General features: G+C 46.8%; 1 protein-coding gene across 2 annotated transcripts in view; it reads left to right on the forward strand.

Moving 5' to 3' along the window:
• The first annotated feature begins 460 nt into the window (after nt 1-460).
• The window catches only part of NEBL (nebulette), a 382588-nt gene continuing 368192 nt past the window's right edge, over nt 461-14856 (forward strand). Inside the window, exons 1-2 of one of the 2 annotated variants that reach the window (XM_054725862.1) lie at nt 461-814; nt 2074-2168. In XM_054725862.1, coding sequence (XP_054581837.1) covers nt 746-814; nt 2074-2168 — 164 coding nt within the window. In that variant the 5' untranslated portion in view covers nt 461-745. The remainder of the gene's footprint in view (nt 815-2073; nt 2169-14856) is intronic. The other variant, XM_054725865.1, reaches the window with a different exon arrangement.

Genomic DNA, 14856 nt, shown 5'->3' on the forward strand with positions numbered 1-14856 from the left:
GCTGAAGGAGGAGGGCGGGCGCACCATCGCGCCCTCCGGGTACCAGGAACATCAGCCTGGGAATGGGGGTGACCTGGCTGGGGCAGAAAAGATGGAGAGGAAACGCGCGGGTTGGAGCCCGCCCCTACCCCCCGCACCCCCCCCCCCCCCCATTTCTCCATCCCCCGCCGCTCCCCGCCCTGCCGCCGCCCACCTGGCCGCCCCCGGCTGCGGCGCCAGGCGCGCTCCCAGGCCTCGCAGCCGCAGCCGCGGTGCCTGCGGAGCTCTCCGGTGCTGGGCCCTCCCCTCCCCCGCCTCTCCCTCCCTCGTCGGTGCCCGACGTGCTCGTTCCCTGCCACTGGGTTCGGGGCGCGCCGGTGGGTTTGGCCTGCGCGGCGGCGGCGGCGAGGCGGGGGAGCTCGTGAGCGGAGGGGCGGGCGCGAGTGTGTGTGAGTCACCGGTACCTGGGGCGCTAGCGACGCAGAGCGAGCGGCTCGCAGCCCGAGCCGGAGCCGAGCCGGAGCCGGAGCCGGAGAGCGCGGCCGCCCCCAGGCGCCAGGCCCCGCCGCGCGCCCACCCGCGCCCCCGCCGCCTCCCCGCGCGGCGAGCCGGCTCGCCCTGAGCCCGGCGCCCACTCTAGACCCCGGCGCCCTCCGCCTCCCCGCCGGCCCCGAGGCGGTGCGGGGCGCGCGGGGGATGTCACAGCGGCTCCTCGGAGCCCCCAGCCGCCGCCGCCGCTCGGCCGCCGCCCCCGGGAACCGCGACCATGAACCCTCAGTGCGCCCGCTGCGGAAAAGTGGTGTATCCCACGGAGAAAGTCAACTGCCTGGATAAGGTGAGCGGGGGGAGCCGGGCTGCACCTGCTCCGAGAAGTTTTGGCGTCTGGGACGGAAGGGGACCCGTGGCCTGGGTGTCGGTGTGGTCCTGGCTCCGTGTGCGGGGCGCGAAGGAAGACGCCCGCGGGAGTGTCCGAGAGCACGCTCGCTGACGGGGTTGGAGCCGGGAGAGGCTTTTGTCGGGGTGCGGGCGGCGGGGGTGCGGGGCTGCGCCGGCCTCGGCTGAGCTGCGGCGGAGCGCGCACCGCGGAGCAAGCCCGGGCCCGGGCGCCTAGCCGGGCACCGCGGGCCGATCGGCGAGCCGCGCCCCCTCCCGCCTCCACGCCCGCTCCTCACTTCCCCGCACCCGCTCCCTGGAAGACCTGCCGGCACCCTGACTTCTCCCCCGCCCGGTGCCTCCCGTGCCGGCGACGAGGTGGAGAGGCGAATAGTCATGAATGAGTCCGGGGCGGCCGCCGCCGCAGTGCTCAGAATACTCCCCGGAGAACCCCAGCTGCGGGCGGCGGGCCGGGCTCCGGGGGGCCCAGCCTCCCGGCAGGGGAATTCCAGAGGAAGTGGCTGCAGCCGGGCCCGCAGTCCGGCTCCAGGCCTCCCCGGGCGCGGATGGAGTTGAACAGCCCGGGAGACAGACCCCGCCGCTATCCTGAGCGCCTGGCCATGGAAACCAGCCCGGAGGCGGTCCCCGTGAAATCTGCGTGTGGTGTCAAAATGCCTCCTAAGCGCACTCAGCCATCCCGACAGTCATTTCGGACAAAGTCCACCTTTCCCGCAATATAGTGGAACCTGGACAGGGACGCGGGGGGCGAAGGGTACTTGCGTAGCCCGCTTCCTGGCTCCGTGGGGTACCTGACTTCCTGGGGACCCCTTATTTATGAGATCCTGCAGACACGGGGTGTGGGCACTGTGAACTGGAGTGGTGTTCCTTTGGAAGCCACTTCCCAGGCTTCATTCCTCCGGGAACCAAGCTCAGAATTCCATGCTGGCCGCCGGTGGAGGTGCAGCGTGGACAGGGCTGTGGCAGCTGTTCCTTCTCTGTACATTGTGGTGGGGGTTCATTTACAACGCAGTTTTCATAGCTGCTGCTTTATTTACTGAGCTGACAGTAGGCAAACACATCCACTGTTACCCGCCATCATTTGGTTGTAGTATTTTCAAATACAGGTGGGGACTGGGATGCACTAAAAAAGTCTCCTTTCTGTACCCATCCTGGAAAGAACTGAAATTGTACTAAAATTAAAAAAAATATTTTTTTTTTCAGTATTGGCATAAAGGATGTTTCCATTGTGAAGTCTGCAAGATGGCTCTCAACATGAACAACTACAAAGGCTATGAAAAGAAGCCCTATTGTAACGCGTAAGTATTGTCGGAAAGACATGCCAGGTGTGGCACAGCTTCAGCGCATAGAAGTGAGTGGACCTGCCTGTTCTGAAGAATGGACTCACTGTGCCACCCAGGCGTGGCAGCAGCCAATTACCTGTTTATGCCACATACTCTGGGGCCGTGTACTCGGTTGAAGGTCATTGCATTTGTCTTTCTAATGTGCAGGGTAATTTGTGTCTTCAGTCAGGGTCACAGTGCTGCAGAGCTGGGGACATTTATTAGAAGCTGCAGAACTTACTGCAAATGTGTGGGCTCTGAAGTGCATGTCAGATAGATTTCCATTTTAATCACTTCAGTTTTCATTTTTAACCATATGAGGTTGCCATACTGCAATTTTATATCGGTACCTAGCTGCTGCAGAAAGAAGTCTAACTCATTTGGTCTTAGCCGAGACCACTCCACAGATCCTGGAGCTTAAACAGGGAACCAAAGAATTGAGACATGGGTATTTCCTGCTGGTTCGTAGTAGGTCTGTTGGTGGGGACTAAAGAAGGCGAGCTCTCTTTGCAGGCTTTTCTGTAGGTATGCTTCTAGCCTATAATAATAGCAATTAGCTAGCATTTATACAGCGCTTACCATGTGCTAGGCCCTCTTCTAAGCTCTTTATGCATCCTGACTCATTTACTCTTCACAGACCCTATGACTATTATTATCCCCGTTTGACAGACAAAGAAATGGAAGCCTGGAGAGGATAAGCCTCAGGAAGTGGCTCAGATCACTTCTAGAGGCTGCAAAGGGTTAACACATTGGCCAGTGCTTCCAAATGGCCTCCCTGCCCCCCTCAGGCATGTATTTCTCCACTCCTGTGAGCATCTTCCCACCCAGACTATTTTCAAGTGTGGGCCCTTGGCTCTGATTGTTGAACCTTCTTCCCAGGTTCATGTGAGGCCTGTGGGCCTGGAGGAGGCAGGGAGCCACCTAGTCTTCTGGCTAGAATTTTGTCATCAGAGATTAATTCTCCCTATCGTTTTGAAGCAGGTTCATTCAGGTCTCCTGGAGATGGAGGCCTGTGGTTAATTCATGCTTCACTCATGGGAGTGTTATCATAGACAGAAAATTTTTGTTAAGCAAATGTAATGTATTCATACACCTCTGGTGAGGAACTTACAAAAAGTCTCTTTGTGTTTCCTTCCAGTCCTAGCTTAGTGCTTACGTATAGATCAGAAAGTTTGAAAACATCAGAAAATGGAGACATTGAACAGAATTTAGGCCTCTCTTGCATAAGGGAAGTCCACAGATATTACCCAAACTTATTGATGTTTTCAACCCTTCTCTACCATACCTCTTGCTAGGATAATGAGAAGCAAAGTGAGATTTCAGTGTCATGGTCTCCTGCCTCTCTTAAAGAGAAGCATAATTGATTGGTTAAAGATCAAAGGCAGGCAGCAGTAACGAGAAGGGAAAGGGCCCCCTCAAACCATAAACAGGATAATGGTTCTTTGGTTAAAGGAAAGTGAACCGTTCTTCCTATATGTATTCTAGCTCCTAGCCTGATTCGATCAGGCTTTATGGGCCATGCCAGGACTCTTTATAGCTCCACAGCCTGGAGTTAAACCTGGAGGACTGGGAGGGGAAGAGGAAAGACGGAAGAGAATGAAAAGAAGGGGAGAACAACAATTATATAATGTAAATATTACACTGAATGAGAAGAAGAAAAGTTAAAAATAAAAGGACATAAAAAAGAGGTACAACCAAGGTGGAGCCTTTGATTGCATTGGGCCTCTTGAAAATTTAGACCTTACTGCTTTGTTTCAATTAGGTCCAATGAAAAAGAATATCAGATTCTGCAGGAAGTCATGGATGGCTGGTTTGTACTCTGACTTAACAGTGAACTAGTTCCCAGAAACTTTGAGATTTGGACCCCAAACAAAAAAAGACCACTTTTTGTAGGTAGGAAACATCTAGCTATGTTGTTTCAGAGATCTGTTTTATTTTTAACTAGAGGCCCGGTGCACGAATTTGTGCACCAGTTGGGTCCCTCGACCTGGCCTGCGGGATCAGGCTGAAACTGGCTCTCCGACATCTCCCGAGGGATCCCGGATTGCGAGAGGGTGCAGTCCAGGCCAAGGGACCCCACCAGTGCACTATTGGGGCAGGGGAGGGATGCAGAAGGTTGGCCAGCCAGGAGAGGTGCCGGGAGGGCTCCTGGGCGTGTCTGGCCCATCTTGCTCAGTCCCGATTGGCCGGACCCCAGCAGCAAGCTCACCTACTGGTCAGAGTGTCTGCCCCCTGGTGGTCAGTGCATGTCATAGTGATCGGTTGAGCAGTCTTATCATCTCATTAGCGTATTATGCTTTGATTGGTTGAATGGCTGACCAGCCAACCAGCCACTTAGCATATTAGGCTTTTATTATATAGGATACTTCAGTTATCTGTAAATCAAATGCTTACACATGTTCTCTCTAAAAATTGTCATATAATTCCAGAACTTGGTTATTTGGTTTTAATTTTTGGGTAGCATCTCAGATTTTTTGCTTAATATTGAACCTGGTAGTCTCCTTATTAAACAATTCATCCTTAGTGGCTGGATAAGTAAAGTTGATGGTTTAAATTAGTTTAATTTAGCTTTAACTTCATGTCATATGCTATCTCCAAAGAATAGAGCCTGACTAATTTGTAGATTCTGTCTGTTGTGAATGTCCCTGGCTACCAGGCCCCTGTTCTCACCCCTTCATCTTTCCAAGCGCACAGATTGCCATGCAAACTTGCTGGTCAGAGGGGCTTACCCTCTGGGGATCCTGATGCCTCGCTCTAATTCAGGTGGTATGTGTCAATCAGCTGTACCCTATGGTCTTGGCCACAAGGGCTGCCGGGATTTCTCTGGGTTAGTGGTGGAAAATTGATTCTCTGAAGCATACTGCTACTGAAAAATGAAACATCCTAGGGCCATGTAAAGCAGTGTTTTATCTGTACCTAGTTTGGTTCAGGCCTCAATATACAATAAGTGAAAATGACTATTCTCTTTCCCCTGAAACGTTGTAGTGTGAAAATGTTCATGTACACAAAATGGTTGGAAGAATGGTACAATGAACATCTGTATACTCTCCACTGAGAGGCAACTGTTATTAACATTTTGCCGTATTTGTTTCCTATACATATCAATTTATATGTACAAGTACTTTTTATTTATTTACTTATTATTTTTAGTACTTTTTAAAATTGTTGGTTCATTTGTCAGTTTCATGCATCAGTGAGTTTCATTCATCCAGATATGTCATTCCTAAAAATTCATCATGCATGCACTAAGGATATTTTCTTAAAGCACCATAGAACCATTATCACACCTCAGAAAATTAACAAAAATCTCACAATATCTCATATTCTGTTTATGTTCACATTTCCCCCATTGTCCTAAGAATGTCTTTTATAGTTGTTTTTTCTTAACAACCAGAATCCAATCAAGGTTCATACTTTACATTTAGTTGTTATGAAAATGACAACTTTTCTTGATGATTGAATATTGAATATTCTCTAATTTTTGCCTTCATTTCCATTGATTTATATAACCTCTCAGAGTTTTCAGAAAGAGGATTTACATAGCATTTCTTATGAAAATAACATATATATTTAGCTAAAAAACCTTTAAAATAAATATTAAGAATATGCTTAAAAATTTAAAAGCATAAACATAGACATTTAGGATTCTGTTAAGAAAACACAAAGGCTTTTTATTTTAATTGATACCTGAGGGCATTTTAAAAAATGGAGTGAAGTAGTGAGCATTTTCTTCAGTTTAAATTTGTTGCTTATTTATATTCTCATGTGTTTAGAGAAGAAACAAGTTTGCCGTTTGATTTCTGCAAAGGAGAACATGTATGAAATATAATTTACATAATATTTAAATTTTGATCTTTTGATAGAATGATCAAAGCATAGTACACACTGGATGTAATGTTGGGCATAATGCACATTTAGTTCCCAGTGCAGCAGTGCACACTATTAAAATATTTAAAACAAACTAGGCTCCTTGAGTACGTGCCATGTTTTCATAAGTCTTTATGTTTCATAAGCAGGCAACGGATTCTTGAGCGTACTCAGGATTTTTTTCATCATGGTACTTGCAAAGAAAAGAAGACTCGGCAATATTTTTATTGCTGAGGTGCTGAGAAAATAACACCACATGATTAGACAAAACACATTGCTCACATTTGTATGTGAATTTATATGCCAAGTTAAACTATAAAAGTTTTGCTACCCAACAAGCCACACAGTGAATGTAAACCCCAAGGCCATTTGTAAAATAAATTATTTAATTTCTCATGTGTACAAGTCAAGATTACATTTATTGTGTGTTTGTGAAAAATACATCAGTCCTTAAAATTTTCTGAGAAATATTACCACTTAGAGGTAACAATGCCAATGACTGGCCAGTTAGTGTACTGTCACCAAAGGTCACATTATTCTAGGTCATGGGTGGGACCAGTTAATGAGGGCACTTATTTAGTAGGACCTTGCCAATAATTTCCCTAAGTCATCGCTTTTGTGGAAAGTTTTTGGGGCTGACATTTTGTCCTGACTTGCCCTCTCTGATATACCTTGTGTTTTGTAAGTGTATCTTTACTTATGGGGCTGAAAGAATACAAATATCTGTGCCAAATATGTTTAGTCATCCTTCCACTTAAGATTCCCTCTCACCAAGTAGTTCGACTTACTATAATTATGGAAGGCTTTACAAATAAAACAGTGGGAGCTGTGCATCGTGTTTACTTTCGCTCTGCCTGTGTTAGTGTTTCATCTTGTGAATATTTATTGACTATTGACAGCTTGGAAGATGCTAAGCTAGATGCTCTCATTAGGAGCCCCCCAGAACGGTCAGTGCAGTTCAGCCAGCCTGACCCGAGGGTGATTAGGCCAGTGCTCCACTAGCTCTCATTTAGCTTTTCTCCGCTGGTCACTCCTTGTGAGTGGCTTTGCTAAGGGTTACTAAGGAAATTGAATTTAAGCCTGAGAGTTTTTCCACCACATATTTCCCTTGTTTCTGTTTAGGCCTCCCAAGCCTGGTTTTGTAACACTGCAAGGATTTGAGTTATCTCAAGGGGACTTACGAAATTCTTGCTATTATGTTAGCTTTAATTACTTAAGAACTTCTCATGAAAGGCCCTACGGTACAATTGGAGTTTTGAAGAAACACAGAACTGGATTTGAATACTGGCTTCATCATGTCTTACTGAGCAAGTCTCCTGATCGCTAAGCTTCATTTGTAAAATGGGAATTGTAATGCTTACCCATAAGGCTGTGTGAGGTTTGATAGGACAGTATGTGTCAAGCAAGGTTCCAGGCCAGCTTCTGGCGCACAGCAGACCTTCTCAGTATACAGCCGTGCCCTCAATTCCTCAGTGGTACATTTTCAAGGGAAAAGAGGGTGGAAGGGAGGAGAGGAAGTATGTCAGAGAAATGATAGTCACACCTACTGAAAGGTTAATGCCAATGTTTTAAAACGGTGGGTTGCCACCCTTTAGAGCGTTGTTTCCAGAACTGAAAGAGAGTGCGAGAAGGAGAGAGGAGAGGAAAAGAGAGAGAGGGAGGGAGGGAGATATAGGCAGGTAGATACTAGTAGATACATAGAGAATATCAGGGTACATTTGAGCAATGAAGAGAGTCTTGTTTTGGCAAACGTTTTTTCTTTCAGTCGTATGTGTGAATGTGTACTGGATCGTGGTGTAAAAAGCTTGAGAAACACTAGTTGTCTCCATCCTCTTACCTCCCCACTGAAAGTTGATGGTAAGTACAGTGCTGTGTGCAGTCAGTTCATGAATGCAGATAGCCACTGCTTCCACACTGTCCGGGCCAGCCACACCCTACTCCACAGCTCAGCCGCCAGAACGCTCACCCTGCTATACAGGACCACATGTTTATCTGGCTGTGTCCCTTCTCTCCTGAAGTGGCTCTGAGGGTACCTGTATTGCCCACCCCAGCATCCCCAGAGCCTGGCACTGAGGTTCAGTAGAGATGAGCTGCATCAGTGAGTGTGAAGGTTGTGCTGCATCTCAGAGTGTGGTCACTCCTAGTCGTCCCCCCCGCCCCCCTTCAGAGTGCTCGCCAGCCTGTTTCTTCTGGGGAGGTCGACACAGGGGTGACCTGGAGAAGCTGGCTGGAGAGTAGGTTTTGAGAGCCTGAATAGTGGTCTGGTGTCTGGGTTTTGCAGAGTCTGCACACCCAGGGGTAAAGACTCCCCCCCTGACAAGAGAGGCTCACTTTGCCAACCCATAGTGAACGTGGCGGAATTTCCTCTCCCTGCTTTCAGGCTCAGTTTCAAAGTATGATATGTCTCGAAAAGATTATTTATTGATTCTCATCTATTTTCTTCTGAGTTTAATTATAATCTGTAAAATAGGACAATGATTTCTACCTAACAGGAACTTTGTAGAAATTAAATGGGGGAAAATTTGTAAGCCTTAGCACATCAAATGGCACCTATTAGGTACCCAAATGTTAGTCCCCTCTCTTATTTATAATGAATTGAAAGTTGTTGCCTCATATTTACCCCTTAAAGAGAGGATAAAATGTCACATTGTTAAAAGTAACACTGAGTTCCTATGGAAGAATATTGTGGTATGTAGGAGTTTTAGTTAGCATCAATTATAATATGTCTGGCTTAACTTTTTAGTTACATGTCACACAGAAAAAAATTAGACCTTTTTCTTCTTGACATAGCCCTGAGATGGGAGGATGATGACAGTTTTGGTGGTGTTTCTCAGTTGCCTTACTGAATCACTGATGATAGCTAACGAATTTTGGTATCTTTTGAAATCATAGTAGGAGACCACATTTACACATCACATACTGAGTTCTGTCACATTGGAAAATGTTTATGAAAGGTGTCTTCAATGCGTAGTTTCCCTCTGTGATGACGTATCTATTATGGAATGATGTCAGATTAGAGAAGATTTGGAGATGAAACACAGCAAATATCTCCTGCACCACAGTGAAATGCAAGGTTAATACAAGATATAGATGTGGGCGCTTAAAGGGATATTGATTATGTGTCAGGGGCTTGTGTAAGAGAGCATTTCGGTATGTCTTCTTTAAACGTTTTCAGATGAGTGCTTTACAAAGGATGGTGGTTCTGGGCAATGTCAGGAGTGAGAGGGAAGCAGACACATCCACACCTGACACCTTCGTCCTCCGGAGCCCTGGCCCCTCACAGCTCCGTCTCTAGGGGAACAGAAAGTCAATTATTCCCCCTCTGTGCTTCTGTAGTTAGGGTTATTAACAAGACCTAAGCTTTTAGCAGAGTGAGAAGTGGTATCCAGAATAATATTTATGAGCTGAGTACCCAGAACATTTAAAGGACTTAGTAAAAGGATTATTATTGATTCTACAGGTCTGTTTATGAATAAAACCCAGATATGGGGCACAGTCTGAACCAGCAGACAGGAAGTTGTGAGAAGGACCAGGTTTGAAGGGCAAGGATTGTTAGTTCCAACACTGGAAACCCAGTATTAAATTTATCTCTAGTCTTAGTGGAGTCCTTTGTGTTCAACTCTTGTTTACTTTCCCACACTCTCTGTTGATCCATTCCCAGTGAATTCTAGGAGGAGCTAGAAAAAAAACTAGTGGGATGTGTGTGCTTTTGACTAGTATGGGATCGATAAGTCGACTGGTGGTCTGCCATACTTGCGCCTGAGCTCAGCAGTCTAAAAGCCACTCAGACAAAAAGTCCTTGATTAGCTTCCCTGCTGCTCATTACCCATCAAGGGCAGGTGCACGTCAACCACAGAGAGTGTGGAGAAATGGGGTGGCCAGAGGTCTGGGGTGCGGAGTTTGAGGGTTGTCTGCTGGTGTTGGATTTGGTCTTTTTTATTTTATTTTAATCTGCAACCTTTTGGTATATGGGCTTGACGTTCCAAGCCCCTCGGCCAGGGCTGAAGTTTATTCTTTAAATGTTGCTTCATTATCTGTTAATTGGTCAAGAGTGTGAACGCCACCAAATTCAGGCAGGAGCGTCAAGGACAGGGCAGTAAATGCATACCTCAGTACGGAAGGGTGTAGCAGAGACTCAGATGTATATTGATGGTGTTTGGATGTCTGTGCCAGCCTCTCCTGGCTACTCTTCCCATCATCCACCCCAGCTCCGGGCCTCATGCATCTCTGACATCTACACCCCCCTCCTCTCTATCCCCATCCCCATGTATTCATTTCCTCTGTCCTTGCCCTTGTTCAGGCTCTCTTATCATATTTGGCTAGTGACCTGACCCCTGTCCCCTGACTGGTCTTCCTATTCTAGTCGTTCTCTTTTGGAATGCTTTTCCTGCCACCACAGTTACCTTTCGAAATCACGGTTCTGGTCCCATTACCTCTGATGGTTCCCAGTGCCTACAAAAACATTAGGTTTCTGACAGAACCTAAGGCCTTTCACCATCTGCCTTCCTCTCCCACTCCCATCTGTGCTTCTCCTCTTCAGCCACTGGACTGCTGGCTCTGATCCTTTGTCAGGCTTCTTAACCCAAGTCTTACAATCTTCACCTATAAAATGGGCATACTAATAGACTACTTCATCAGATTAAGAATTCATTCAGGTAAGTTTAGCACAGTTTCAGGCACATAGGAACGAGTTAATAAAAATGAGATATAATTCTTGTTCTTGTGAAACTTGACACAGTAATTCGACCCTTTACTCACACTGCTCTCCTGCCTCCTGCCCTTCTCTCTGAAGCTATGCTGAATCTCGCAATTATTGCACTCTCTCTTCCTGCGCCCTCATTATGGTTTTTACACCTCAATGACATCACTTATCAAAAAGCCCACCTTGGGCTGCACCTATGTTTGCTTACCCCGGTGAGGAGGTAGGGTGGGGGTGGGGAGGTCCAGTCAGCTGCAAGAGCTTTGCTTCTTAAAAGGATTATTTCTGTCATGGGTTTAAGGAATTGAGAATGGGGGTTGCCAATGCAATTCTAACACTGGCCACCTGGAGTTAGCGTCAACTCCACAAATTAATTAAGGGTGTAATTCCTATCAAGACAGCCCTCACTTTAGATGCCAGACACAAATTCAGGCGTCCCCAGACCAACCACCGTTCTGACCAACTGGTTACAAATTTGGGGGTTCCCACCACCCATTCAGATTTGATAAATTAGCTAGAATAACTCACAGAATTTAGGGAAGCGCTCTATTTAAGATTATTGTCTTATTATAAAGGATACAAATCAGGACCACTCAAGTGAGGAGACACATAAGGCAAGGTCTGGGAAGGTCCTGGACATAGCATTTCCCTACCCTGGCCCCATGGAGTCAGGCAGGATGTGTCTCGCTACACATTGATGTGTTTACCACCCAGGAATCTCTACTGAGCGTTGGTGTCCAGAGTTTTTATTGGGGTTTCATTACGCAGGCATGATGACTTATTAGCCATGGGTATTCAGTCTCCAGCCCTCCACCCCCATTCCCTTGTGCAAAAGGTCCATGGATATCACCCAAAGCTCCAACCCTCTACTCACATGATTTGCGGAATGGCCAGCCCCATCCTGAGCCATCTTGTTAGCATTACTCAAGTATGGGCCAAGGGGCACATGAATGACCAAGATATTTCCAATTACTTGGGAAATTCCAACTATTTAGAGCAGGTTTCAGGAACCAGGGACAAATGCTAGTCAAATTCATTATTATAGAACAGGTGTGTTTCTCACTGTCGTCATCATGTGTACAGTTTGAACTGTTGACACATGAGTCTTCGTATCTCATTATGATAAGAATGATGATCTAAAATCTACCATATCTAGTTGGTCAATCAATAGAAGTTGGGCATGACATACGAACATTTGCTGCCTGCACATAAGAGGTGGGCAGGAGGACCTATTTGTGGAAGGACCCTGGATATAACTCTCTAGATTTGGTTTTTATAAATAAGCAAGTCTTTCCTATTAACAAATTGTATTCTTTATTTTTTTTAAAATTTCTTTATTGATTAAGGTGTCACATATTTGTCCTCATCCCCCCATTCCCATCCCACACCCCTCCCCACTGATGCCCCCACCCCCCTGTTGTCCTTAACCATTGGTTAGGCTCGTATGCATGCACACAAGTCCTTTGGTTGATCTCTCCCCCCTACCCCAACCCTCCCCACCCCTCCCTCTTTCAATCTATCTATCCTATATAATAATCCTATATAATAAAGAGGTCTGATCGATGCCTCCTTGTTTCTGGGTCTGTTCTTGTTCATCAGTCTATGTTGTTCATCATTTCCCCTAGATGAGTGAGATCATGTGTTACTAGAAATATACTTATAAGAACCGAATGTGAGACGAGCAATAATAGTTATGCTGACAGGCAAATGAATCAGTCTGTAGTGAGTTTCTTTCTGGACCAACAGTTCTTTTGAGACCCAATTTCAATGTCCACTAGTTCCTTATGTGTACATGTCGGCACTGACTTTTCAGTTCTGGATGGTGTACAAATGGTGGTAATGCAGGTCCGACTCCCTCTGGTTTGGTCTCGCCCAGACCCAGGGGCGCACGGCCTCACCCGGACCCGGGACCCAGCATCACCCGGGTCGCTGGGCGCGTGGCCTCACCCGGACCCAGGTGCATGAGGCCTCACCTGGAACCGGGATCCAGCCTCACCCGGACCCAGGGGCGCGTGGCCTCACCTGGACCCAGGGGCGCGTGGCCTCACCCGAACCCAGGGGCGCGCGACCTCACCCGGACCCGGGGGCGCGTGGCCTCACCCGGATCCAGGGGCGAACAAATTGTATTCTTGAGGGTAGGAATGGCCCTATTGCCTTTATATCCTCCAGCACCTGCTGTGTGCTCAGTAAATGTCCCCTGGACGGAGCACATTGCCCAGCTAGCTTTGTGGGGGCACAGTGAGCTCTGGTGGCTGTCTGAGCCAACAGCTCAGCCTCAGGCATCCTTAGCTGAGAGCAGACTCAATGAGAGGAACAGACTTGTCTTTCCCTGAGGATCCGTGTGGGATCCTGACTGATGCTGGCTGACGCTGGCTGTCCTGGGACTGATAATATTCATGAACAATAGCTACCACTTCCTCTGTTTAGGTGAAATATTGACATTTATAGCTAGATTATTGGTCACAGACATGCCCCTGGATAAAAGATGACAAGACTAATGGGGTCCACAAAGGCAGTTCGTAAAAAATCACTTTGTTACAATGATGTTTCTCCAAGTCTTAGGTGTAAATCCTATGTTTAAGACGTCATGCCATGTGCACATTCACTTGCATAGCCATATATTTCTTTTTCACTGGAAATAAGTATGCTTTATTTATTTCTTGGAGATAAGTTTGTTTTATTTATGTCCTGAATTTGATTTTCTTGGGTGACTTTCTTCAGTGCTCTTGTCTTTCTCCCCGACTTCCAGGACTTCTGAATCAACTCGGCAGAGTCAGCGTTTCTCCTCTGCCCTGCTCCTGTCCGTCCCCCTCCGCCACCCCTTTCCTCCCCACTCCCCAAGTCTTTTCTTTTGCCATTGACATAGTTCTTTGATTTTCTTAAAATTAAGTGGAATTCTATTTTAAACTTTCTAGATTCTCAAGGCACATAATAATTAAGGGTTATTCCTGTCAGGAATAGAAACACTATATCAGAACAGTTCTTTCTCAGAGGCTGATGAAGAAGAAAACTCTTGTGTAGAGGGTTTGCCCCTGTATTTTTTTTTTAAATGGTAGTTATGTAACATCAGGTTTAATTGGCCAGGAGTCAGGAATGGTTTACTTGTGTGTCTCCTGTGTCATGTATACCTGAGGAGCTGCGTGGTTAGGAAAGCACCTATAATTTGTGCACAGGGGCAGCTGCCCAGGAAGTGTCCTGCAGAGTGACAGATGTTGAAAGCAAAGCTATTGTTTTTTTCTTGGTACAGTGATGGTATATATAACACACACTGAATAAACACGTGTGGATTGATTTTAAAAGAACATTATTGTTTAGAGAGTGGAAGGGAGGGAGAGAGACAGGGAGGGAGAAACATTGACATGAGCGAGACACATCGATTGGTTGCCTCCCACACACGCCCCGACCAGGGTCAGACATCCAGCCTCCAACTGGCATCAAACTCCGTGACCCTTCAATCTGCAGGCCAATGCTGTATCCACTGAGCCAAACCGGCTAGGGCAACAACACTTTGAGTGAGACACAGCAGTCCTTTATTGGCGAGCAAGCCTCCTACTCTGGCATCTTTCCCTGGCGTATACTTTCTCTGGTGGGTCAGGAGAGTTTGCTTCTCAGGACTTAAAAATTAATTCCCTAGCAGGAAAAAATAGGTGGTAACATAAAAGAAGTGCCTGAATGGAGGAAGGAACAAGTAAACCAGGGGAATGTTTATGATCTCACCCATCTGTACCAAGGTCTAGACACTAAAAAAGGTTTGTAAGATCCAGAAATATCGCCAGTGTGTGGTGGAGACAGGCTGAGGACTAAATTCTGGCAGTGGAGGGGCTTGCTATGCTAAAAGAAAAGAGAATATGTCTAACAGGTGCGTCCTGTATAGAAGGAAGGAAACGTGAAGGTGAAAAAATGATGGAGAACATTTGGGTGAGAATGAAATGAAGGAGAAATAGAAGTGGCACCACTACAGGGCAGACTGAGCAGTTCACGCACATAGAAAACATAATTGAAGAATCTCAATGCGTTTATACTTTGGCACAGAGGCTTTGGTAAGGGGAGGCTTTGCTGCTGAAAGTGTAAAACAGGGTATGAGGTGATTTTTTTTTT

This window comes from Eptesicus fuscus, chromosome 2 (assembly GCF_027574615.1).
Source record: "Eptesicus fuscus isolate TK198812 chromosome 2, DD_ASM_mEF_20220401, whole genome shotgun sequence".
NCBI classification, from domain to species: domain Eukaryota; kingdom Metazoa; phylum Chordata; class Mammalia; order Chiroptera; family Vespertilionidae; genus Eptesicus; species Eptesicus fuscus.